Source organism: Onychomys torridus, chromosome 4 (assembly GCF_903995425.1).
Source record: "Onychomys torridus chromosome 4, mOncTor1.1, whole genome shotgun sequence".
Classification (NCBI taxonomy): Eukaryota; Metazoa; Chordata; class Mammalia; order Rodentia; family Cricetidae; genus Onychomys; species Onychomys torridus.
Genome location: NC_050446.1, coordinates 51,611,722 through 51,623,280, shown reverse-complemented (window position 1 = coordinate 51,623,280; position 11,559 = coordinate 51,611,722). Strand labels below are relative to the sequence as shown.

Below are 11,559 nucleotides of genomic sequence, written 5' to 3'. Positions count from 1 at the left end.
TAGGGTCTAGCCAGGCCTATATATATGTCTCCACTGGCTTGGCTGGGACTGGTCTCTTCTGAGCTATGTAGTGTAAACCTTTTTTGCTGCTTGCTGGATCCGTGACAGCTGATCTGGGACCTCAGGTACCTCGTTTAGACCTTCAGCGCCCCTCCTCTTTGTCCTCTCCACTCAGAGGGACGGGGCAATCGGGATCAGTTTCTTTCCCCGGCGGGACCTGGGGGAGGGCGGTTGTTCAGAAGGAAAGGAGGCAAAGGAAGCCTAAGAGTCAGAGACTAGTGAGAGTCATCGGAGCGGCCATACCCTGCAGGGATCTAAGGACCGACAGCCTACCCGGGCCGCAGAGGATACGGAGCCCGAATCCCCAGGCCAAAGGCATCGCTCCGAAGCACCAACCCCTGGGCGGGCCGGGTCACGTGACGGGGGAGCGGCGCGCGCCGGCCGCGGCGCCCATTGGCTGGCGGCGGGAGCGCGGGGTTTGATGGGAAGGCATTGGCCGGGCCCAGCTCTCGCTCAGTAGCTGCTGCTGCCTGCTCTAAGAGGCGGGCTACGCTGTGGCGACCCGGGGCCTGTGGGAGCGGACGCCGGGGCCGGGCGGTTCCTACTTCCCTCAGGTAGGACGGTGAGCGGGGAGGGCCGCGTAGACGGAGGCGTTCCGGGCTGCGGGAAGCAGTTCCCGGGTTCCTCGGCGCGCCGGCCCGGGTGCCTCCGCCCATGCCAAGTGGCCTAGGGCTCGGCGGCGGCGGCGGCTGGGGACACGCCGCGGGGCTGAGCCCCCCGTACACGGTTGCCACCTTCTCCCGTGGATTGCCCAGCACAGCTGCCCGAGCGGCTCCGGAGGGCACGAGAGCCGGTGTTCTCCCGGCTGTGTTCTCAGGGATTCCGGGCAGGGGTTGTCCGAAGCTCGAACCCCTGGCCCCACCTGTGTTGAGAAGTGCCCGAAGGTCCCAGAAAGCGCATCCCTAGCTGAAATAGCCACCCCGGGCCCTCTGATCACCTCCGCGTCCACTTGAGCTGGCCGGATGGGAAAACTGTCAGTGTCATGCTGCTCAGACCGCGGTGTGGGCGTGGATTGTGAGCGACTTGGAGGAGCTGCTCCACGACCATTGTCCTTATTTATTAGGAGGACAGCGGCCGGCCCGAGGGGTGGGGAGGAAGGAGGAAGATGAGTAGTGTTAGCGACAGCTGGGGCAAGGCAACTCCAAACGACATCAGTAGATTTAATCCTTTGATGATCTTTTCGGACGGAGAGTTCGGATTGGTGAATTTAAGTTTTGTGTGTGCAGTTGTAAGCAACACCTGTGACTCACTGAGTTTTCCATGTTCTTCTCTTCCTTGTTGGCTTCTGGTTTGTTGTGCTGAGAGTCTGTTTTCTGTCCCAGTGGCCTCGGCCTCAGCGTTGACAGAATTGTCCAGACGAGTAAAGGATTATGAGTAAATTTAGTGTCATGCATTTGTTGAAGCTGGCAGCAGCACTAATCCCTAGTCCCCAAAGCTCTCCATAGTGCCTTCTTCGGGGAACGGAGTTGATTGTGAATACATTTTCTTAAACAAGAGTGGCTCGTTTAAACGTTGAGTTTTAAAAAAGTTCCTTGACGTCTATTGTCAGCACAGTAGTGCTATTAATAAACGTATATTGTATTTATATGTTGGAAGAATGCAAGGTAGGACAGGTGACTATCATGAAGGTATGATCTCATATAGAAATCCCCCCTTTTTTGTGGCAGTCATCTCACACATCCAAAGTGCTTTTAGAGGTGTGCTTCTTTTCATTTATTTTTGGGCAATAAACCTGGTATAAGAGATTTCAGAATTGCCTATTTGGATATTTGAAAGCGATTTTGAACAAGTTACATTGAATTCTAGATTGTGTAGTAACATGAAAGTGCTATTGAAGATTGACTAGTTTATATTTAAGTTTGGAACTTAGAGTTAAACACAAAACTTTTGCTATTTCCTATGAAGGCCTACAAGTTTATTATAATGAGAAGTGCCTGAAGAATATTGTTATTTATTCCCATGCTACAGTAAATGAGAAAAATATTTTCAGTAAAGATGCAAACTTATTTTTAAACATTTTAAATTATGAAATAAGTGCTCATTTTTATAAAAAGTTAGGCATGTGCTTTATTTAAATTTTACATGTGGGTTTTTTTTTTGTAATAGCAGTAGTAATAGCTACAATTTATTATATACTATGTGCTGCACATTGCTTAGTGATAATTTCATTTAATTTATACAATTCCATGGAATGTAAGTCTTTTCACTGCTTTATAAGCCGAGGCTTAGAGTGTCCGTGGTCTACCCAAGATCATATAGCTAGCCTATAGCTCAACCATGCTTTGAGTCACCATCCCGTTGTTGTAATGTGATTTGAAATGAGCTGAAAACTCAAGAAAAACATTTAAGATTTTAAGTTCTGTCACTTAAACTTGAGTGTGAACAATAGAAAATGTCATGTAATTTGGTAGGCATTGTTGTTTATTGAGAAACGTTGTTAGGAGAGATGGCTTAGAGGTTTGGAGCACTCAGGACCCACATGGTGGTTCACAGCCATCTGTAACTCCAGTGCTAGGGTATCTCACATCCTTTTCTGACTTCCCTGGGCTCGAGGCACACATATGGTGCTCATATACATGCAAGCAAAACATACAAATACAATTAAGTAAATCTAAAAATTAAAATACATTTAGATGTACTCAGTCCTTAAGGTCATACATGCTAAGTCTCATTGTGATATCAGAGTTGGAAAGAAGTGGTATAGTTTGGAGACAAGCAGCTTGAGGTCTGGTTAGTGACAAGTGAGTGATTTGAGCTTTAGAAAGAAATGCTAGAGTTACTTGGCAACACAGTAGAGATGGATTAGAAAATGGCAATAACTACAGTAAGAGAAAATTTATTCTGAGTAATTACTGTATTATCAGGCACTGGAGTAAATAGTGTAGGTCATGTTATTTAAGCCTTTCAGCATTTAAGAGGATTCTAACTATCCCTCTTTTGCAGAAATCGAGAAATAGGGATGTGTAAGTAATTTATTTGCTCATTGTTTCACAGTAAATGATGGGCAATCAGAATTGGAGTTAAGATGTTTAGTTGGAAAGGACAGAAGTAGTGGGTGAGATAGAAAAATGAACTTAAAAGTATAGAAATGTTTACTCTTTTTGTGTTTCATATCTATTAAAAACTATATGTGCATATCATTTATAGTAAATCAGCTTCTTTAATAATAGAATTTGGAGGTTGGGGATTTAGCTCAGTGGTAGAGCACTTGCCTAGCAAGCGCAAGGCCTGGGTTCGATCCTCAGCTCAAAAAAAAAAAAAATAGAATTTGATAGAAAAAATTTCTGAATCAATAAGAATTGATTCTTTGCTTATGAATATGAAAGCATGGATTTAATGACTATCACTAATATTTCAGAGGGTAGATTTAAAAGCACAACTTCTTGCTTCAGGGAGACTAGATACTAACTCATAGTTTGTGTCTTTAACACAAAACATTCTCCAAATAAATAATTGATATAAAAATAGATATTTATTATGAATTATGAGTATAGTTCATACACTCATTCAAAAGGTAATATACAGTAATGACTGCTTTAGGCCATTGCTCTAAAAGTTCTAACTGGAGTCTTAGAAATTTAGCAAGCCATTTAACTTCTCTCTAATGCAGATTTTGGCACTCGTATTTAATCTGATAAAGGAGTTGGGCTACCTGATACATTGCCATAAACACTGTCTTTTGTGTTTATAACTCATTCTCCACTTTAGCAACTCTGTTTATCAACTATTTGAGATGGTCCAAGGTGCTTTCCTATATTTTATTTCACTTGCTTTTTATTTTTGTTTTTTACGGTGCTGAGAGTTGAGCCCAGGACTCCACATGTACTAGGCAAATGCTCTGCTTCTGACCTGTATCCTCAGCTATCTATATCTTATACATAGATAATCTAGCCTATTTTGATATATTCCAGCCTATGCTATATAAGTTTTCTCCATTTCTGATTTTATGCTGTTGGGAATAACTGTTGCATTAAAAAAAATCAAAACTAGAATGCAATGTTTGGTTTTGCTACTTAATATCTTTGGAGCTTAACATATTACTTCTCTAGCCTCAGGCTCTTAGTTTGTGAAGCGGAGGGACAGTATCTAAATGATAAAGTTCTTGCAAACCGTCTGTTTTAGGGCCCTTTAGAGATCTAGAGCCAAGTGAGTAACTGATGTTGTCATTAATTTCAAACAGTAAAAATCTGTCTAAGCCAGGCAGGGCATGATGGTGCAGGTTTGTAATGTCATTACTCAGGAGGCTGAGGCAGGAAGGTGGAAGTCGAGGGTAGGCTAGACATATAGGGAGACCCTGTCTCCAAAAATCCAACCAAAACAAAATTTGGTCTCAAGGTGTGATGGCTACAAGCTTGAATTGGAAGGATGTAGTTCTTTTAGAAATGGAACTATGTAGTCCAGTTGTGCATGAAACACTGTCAGATATCACATGCTAGTTTCAAAAGAGCAGGGTGATGTGTAATTTGAGAATATCAAATTAAGTAGTTCATCTGAATCTCTTTCCTTCTACCTTTCTAGGTAACTATTTTTAGAATCTTAAGAAGGTTTTAAGATTTGTTTAATATCTTGTCTCAGAAATGTATTCTTTTTGTTCGTTAGAGCTCCAGAATACCTCACTGTCACATTCTAGAATTTTGAATACTGAGCTAATATTGCAGGATTAATAATTGCAACTTATTTGTCATTTATAAAATTATGTTTATATGTTTCAGAAAGTCTTAGAACAGATATATTTTTGTCCTGAAGAATCACTTTGTACATGAAAGTGCTTTAAAATTAGGCATTTATTACTTTCCTAAGAAAAGAAACTCTTAAAATAGGTATGCCTTGAGCTAATTCTGATATATAAATAGTATTGAAGTTCTTACTGGGTACTGATAATTATTTTTTATGGATAAGATATGGGGGATATACCTATGAAAATAAGTGAGTGTGTGTGTGTGTGTGTGTGTGTGTGTGTGTGTGTGTGTACGTGTGTATAAATGAAGTAGCTTCACACAGATAAGCATATACTTCTAACCTGATAAAAACATGTCAATTTGAAGGTATAATTTTACCTTTTTCAACTTAAAAGAATAAGAAATTATATAATGATTATCTGTTAAATTGATTTATGATATTATTATTTCTGAGTGCTTATACAATGTTTAAGAATCATAGATAACAAAGGGAATCCAAAGTTAGCTGAAATGAAGGTTACCCAGCTTGAGAGTCTTAGAATTTTAGTAACACATACTTAGCTGGGTATTGAACAGTAGTGTTTTTAGAGATGGGAACCAGAAGTCTGAAGATAGAGGAACTTTAGGCAGATTTCTTACGTGCTATTGGACAAATCACTCACTCCATTGTCATCAAGTTTTCTTGTCTCCAAGGTGACTTATGCTAAAGGCTGTTCTGTGACAAGCTATTGACATGATTCACTTTAATTGACAAAGCAATTAAGGCTCAAACTATTGAAGTATTCATTCTTTTATAACAAGAATAACATAGGGAAACTATTATAAAAAATAGAAAGTCTGTAGATATGTGTATACTTCTAAAGTGGTTCGTCATTAAAAAATTCCAACTCAGTTTTTACCTTTAAATATGTCCTCACTTTGAATATACTAGTGGCTATCTGGATTCAAGTTTCATTTAAGTGGAAGCTAACAAATACTTTATGGTATTTTAATGTAGTACTACAACATAAAAATTTTAGAGAGAATGTGATGGGTATTTAACTTAAAAGTTTAAATTATTTGCTTTGTTTCTAGCTGTGACTTCTTTTGGACAATCCATGATATTTATTATTGTGCCAAGTTTCTACAAATAAAAGATGGGTGGATTATTTTCTCGATGGAGGGTAAGAAAACATATTTTCTGTATTGCAAGTTTTCAAATCTAACATAAAAATGTTTTTTGTAAAGGTCTCCTTTGGGGTTTACTTTTCAGTGAGTTATTTATTTAATGTCATTTAACTCCATTTAGAGTTACCTCTTTGCACATTATTTTGGTAGTTCTGTATATTTCATGGGTATCTAATGTCTCTAGTAATTCATTCTTATTTATGAGTCTTATACAAGTAGTTTTCTTCTCATCTTGCCCCAGTTCCAAGTTTATTTTAAAAGTAGTTGAATTTAAAAGTTTTATAGTTATGGTTTTTATAGACTATATAATCTGTCTATTAACTTACTTAGCTGTCTGTTTATTTAGTTACTTATTTTGGAGATAGGGTTTCACTGTGTAGCCTTGAACTCACGGAAATCTGCCCTACCTCTGCTTTCTTAGTTCTGGGACTTAAGGACTTGTAATTTTTTTTTTTTTTTTTTTAGCATGTCACATAAATTTACTGATGTCACACTAAATATGCTTTTAAGTGTTATAGGTTGAACTAAATTAAAAATGAAGATTTTATTAGTTAAGCCTTTAGAGAGAATCTCAAATTTAGAGATATAAAATATAAATTATATTGATAAATATTCTTCTTTTGTAAGAAGAGATAATATAGTCTAGGACCAACTAATTTCCTTATTTTTTCTTATTCTTTATCATAATAATAAAGACTAGTGATGATTTATCCTTTGGCTTGTTAGATTAATCCATGTTTTAGATTTGTGTTAAATTGACTTCCTCTTTTTTAAAAATCCACAGGTAAAATTGTATGTATTTATCATATGCAACATGATGTTTTAAAGTATGTACATTACATTGTTTGATCTAGCTAATTAACATATGCATTAGCTCACATAATTATACTTTTTTGTGGTGAAAAAAATAATATTGCCTTTGTTAGCATTTTTCAGGAATATAGTATATGAGGACTAGAGAGATAGTTAGGGTTTAAGAGCACCTGTTACTCTTGCAAAGAGCCTGAGTTCAGTCCCCAGTACCCCAATCCAGTTATTCCACCTGCCTGGAGTTCCAGTATCAGGGATGTGGCACTTCTGGCTTGATACCTGTACTTGTGTGTGTATACACAGGCACACGTGTATGTGCATACTTAAAACTAAAATAAACTTTTTTGAGAAACTCAGAAAAAGATATAGTATATCACTATAAGCTGTAGTCATCCTGCTGTATGGATCTGTAAAATTTATTCTAGAGTTTTGTATCCTTTGACCCCTAATCTTTCAACCCTCTAGCTCTCTACCTCCAATTTCCCTAGACTGGTAGCTTTTTACTTTCTTCTTCTGTGGGATCAACTTTTTTCATTCAGTAGATGAATGAAATGACTCTTCTTTAAAAACCTATTACAGACTGAAAAATATTATTATTCCTTTGTTTTTCTTATTTGTTTGAATTATATGAATTTCAAGTATTCTGCTTTGACATACAAAAATGGCATTTTTGTGTGGTTCAACCTATGTTAACAACTCTAGGGACTATAGTGTTGCTGGAGTTTCCCCAGTTCTGCCTGGGCCCGCAGCCACTCAGTCCCAAATAAACACACAGAGGCTTATATTAATTAAAACTATATGGCCTAATGGCTCAGGCTTCTTGCTAGCTAGATCTTACATCTTAAATTAACCCATTTCTATAAATCTATACCTTGCCACAAGGCTCATGGCTTACCGGTATCTTTACATGGCGGCAGCTGGCAGTGTCTCCTCATTCTTCCTTCCTGTTCCCAGAATTCTTCTCTCTGCTTATCCTGCCTGTACTATACTTCCTGCCTGGCTACTGGCCAATCAGTGTTTTATTTATCAATCAATCAGAGCAACACATTCACAGCAGGATAAGCAGAGAGGAGAATTCTGGGAACAGGAAGCAAGAGTGAGGAGAAGCCAGCCCGCAGTCCAGGGAGCAGCATGTAATGGCACACAGGTAAAACCACGGAAAATGTGGTAATTTATAGATGAACAGAAATGGGCTGAGTTTAAGTATAGGAGCTAGTCAGTGTAGGCCTGAGCTAATGACCAAACAGTTTTAATTAATATAAACCTCTGTGTGTTTACTTGGATCTGAGTGGTTACAGGACCAGGCAGGACACAGGAATTTTTTTTTTTAAATACTTTTTTAAAATTTTTATTTATTTATTTATTATGTGTACAACATGAATGACTGCAGGCCAGAAGAGGGCACCAGATCTCACTACAGATGGTTGTGAGCCACCATGTGGTTGCTAGGAATTGAACTCAGGACCTCTGGAAGAGCAGTCAGTGCTCTTAACCTCAGAGCCATCTCTCCAGCCCTCAGGACACAGGAATTTTATAAGTGGCTGTAGGACCTTGGTGCTAGGAGAGCACAGAAAAACTTTCAGCTACACTATTGCATTGACATTTGTTATTGACTTGATAAATGTTTTCTCAATTGTTATTTGAACCATTCTGGCTTATATAAAAATACCTTTGGCAAATAATCTCTATTATAAATTATTCTTAGATACTCTTTAAAAATCTGATCTTTACAAAGCTGTGTACTTGGGGCTGAAGAGATGGCTCAGAGGTTAAGAGCACTGGTTGCTCTTCCAGAGGACCCTGGCTCAATTTCTTGCACCTATGTGGTGGCTCACAACTGTCTATAATTTCAATTCCAGGAGATCCAGTGCCCCTTCTGACCTCCATGGGCACCATGGATGCATGTGTATGCAGACATACATTCAGGCACACACCTATACACATTTAAAACAAAACAAACAAGCAAACAAGCAAGCAAACAACCCTCCCAAACTGTGTACTTTAGGAATCAGAATGAACTTTTAGCCTATAGAGTTTTGACCTCCGGAGCCTTGTTGTGTGTCAGTGTTGCATTCAGTTAGTTTGGTGCTTAAACAGAGCCCAAGGTGAACTTTTAACATTGTTGAATTAGACTGTCTTTAGTCTGTGAATATTTTGGTATATGAATCCCTTTGGATGAAAGTTTATTTCTCTCTATAAAAGTCTGTTCTGTTGAGGTTAAGAATGGTAAAAGTAGAGCTATCACAGTTGAAAGATTTAGAAAAAGTGTTATTTTAAGAATCCTACTCAGGCAGTGATGGCGCATGTCTTCAATCTCAGCACTCGGGAGGCAGAGGCAGGTGGATCTCTGTTAGTTCAAGGCCAGCCTGGTCTACAGAGCGAGTTCCAGGACAGCCAGGCCTACACAAAGAAGCTGTCATAAAAAACAAAACAAAAATCCCACATAGATTTAGTAATTGTAATTTTTATAATTTTCCAATTTTAGTTAAAACAGGTAGACATATACCTTGATAACACTGAGAAGCCTAGTTGTGAAATAAAATGTTTTAATGACTATAAATCCAAGTGTTTTTAGTAACAAGTTTTAATGCATGTCTTCTTTCTGTTTCTAAAACAGGCAAAACCTTCAACAGTCGAAGTTCTAGAAAATATAGATAAGGTATGTTTGTTGACTCTAAAGTATTTAATTTAATATTTTAGTAATTTTATATTAGTGAAGAGATATGAGAACTTAAAGATCTTATAGAGGAATCCTGAGATCTTTAATGTTACATGATCTCAAAAAAAAAAAAAAATCTGGTCTCTTAGTGACTTGCGAAGCCTGTATCAGGTAATAGAATATCAGGTAATAGAATAACCCAATAGAATGCAACTAGAGCTAGCTAGCACGGTGTAAGTCAGTGTAACAGACAGCATAGTAAAGGCTGCAGGCGACTGCACAACTTTTATCAGTCTGCAACAGTCTGTAGATTTGACATTTTTCTCTTATTTAACAAGTGATTTTTTTCCCCTAGGACTATCAGGAATAGTGAATATATGATGCAGTTTCAGCCACTGTTTTAATTTTGTTGTTGTTTGTTTTTGGAGACAGACTCACTGTATTATTCTACCTGTCTGGCCTAGAACTGACTATTTAGACCAGGCCAGCCTCAATATTGGAGAAACCTGCCTGCCTCTGCCTCCTATGTACCAGGATTAAAGGTGTATACCACCATACCTGGCCCTACATTGTTATAATTTTTATTCTTTTTTTTTTTTCTTGCCAGATTTTTAAAGTCCATATATGCAGAATTATGTTTTTTTTCACTCAATAAGTATTTGCTGATAACTGTTTAATTTCTCCAGTCTTTACTAATTTGAAAGATTAAAAATAATATTTAACATTTAAGTTTAAAAATTAATTTGTTGGGAAAAGCTTATTTAGTTTTTAACTTAATTTTAATTTTCCTTTCCTTATGTTTGCTTTGAAATATTAGAGCATTGAATTTCATTGAATTTTAGGAATCTTGTATGATCTTTCTGTCATGTTAGTTCTTTCATTTTAATTTTTAAATGATTTATGAGATTTAATAATATAGAATACTTCTCTCTTAACAGGAAATTGAAGCACTGGAAGAATTTAGAGAAAAAAATCAAAGATTGCAAAAATTATGGGTTGGAAGACTAATTATCTATTCTTCAGTTCTTTATCTGTTTACATGCTTAATTGTGTACTTGTGGTATCTTCCTGATGAATTTACAGCAAGACTTGCCATGACACTCCCATTTTTTGCCTTTCCTTTTATGTAAGTATTCTCTTTGCTGATCTTTTCCTTTTCTGACAAGATACTTTTAATATATTCATTTTCTTTTTATTATAAAATAGTAATGTCTTAGATTGAATAAATTTGGATTGTTTTTGAAGTTTGATAAATTAAAAAAAAATTGTAGTATAATTTCTATTCTATAGCCCAAAGGGTATATCTTAGGGATATTATCATTGTTACTAGTAATATTTTATAGTTTTCTGATAGGTGGCCGTGGTTCCTGTAGGCCAGTGGTTCTCAACCTGTGGATAGCGACCCCTTCAGAGGTCAAATGATCCTTTCACAGGGGTTGCATATCAGATATCCTGTATATTACGATTCATAACAGTAGCAAAATTACAGTCATGAAGTAACAACAGCAATTTTATGGTTTGGCAGTTACCACAACATGAAGAATGGTATCCAAGGGTCATAGCATTAGGAAGGTTGAGAACCATTGCTATAGGCATTGGGCATGGTATATGGTGTATAGAGTATGGTGATGAGTAGAGAGTGTTTGTAAAACTGAAATAAGTGTCCAAATGCTTCAAAGTATGTATCTTTCATCCTAACTCCTCTCTTGTTAATTATTGCTATAAGTTACTCATTCCTTCTTAAGTATTTCATAATTTGGCACTTTATAGGAGGTGTATCTCAACTGAGGATTTTGGGAAACAAGAAGTCTTTTCATTTAATTAGCAAACATTTATGAATAACAATTGGGTTATAATAGTATATGGTGAACAAAATTGGAAAATCATTGGCTATAAATTTTAGGCTATGTATATTAAGTAATAAATATGATTAATGTTATGACAGAGAAATACAAAATGCTATGGAAACATTTAACAGGGGCCCAAACCCAGGCTTAGTGTGGGGACAGGGTTCTAGAAATAATCTTGGTTATGTTTCCCATTGCTCTCAAGGTAAGCAGCTTAAAACAGCACTCATTCAGTATATCAGAGCTCTAAAGTTCAGAAAGTCAGGCAGATCAACTGGGGCTTTGCTTAGCATGTCATAGGCCTAAGTCTCCAGAGATCAGACAGCAGTCTCCTTGG

General features: G+C 37.4%; 1 protein-coding gene across 2 annotated transcripts in view; it reads left to right on the top strand.

Annotated features, from left to right (window-relative positions):
• The first annotated feature begins 485 nt into the window (after positions 1 to 485).
• Lnpk (lunapark, ER junction formation factor) overlaps positions 486 to 11,559 on the top strand; it is a 53,163-nt gene continuing 42,089 nt past the window's right edge. For both annotated transcript variants that reach the window (XM_036185183.1, XM_036185184.1), the window contains exons 1-4: positions 486 to 614; positions 5,814 to 5,902; positions 9,334 to 9,375; positions 10,314 to 10,501. In XM_036185183.1, the coding sequence (XP_036041076.1) occupies positions 5,876 to 5,902; positions 9,334 to 9,375; positions 10,314 to 10,501 (257 nt within the window). In that variant the 5' untranslated portion in view covers positions 486 to 614; positions 5,814 to 5,875. The remainder of the gene's footprint in view (positions 615 to 5,813; positions 5,903 to 9,333; positions 9,376 to 10,313; positions 10,502 to 11,559) is intronic.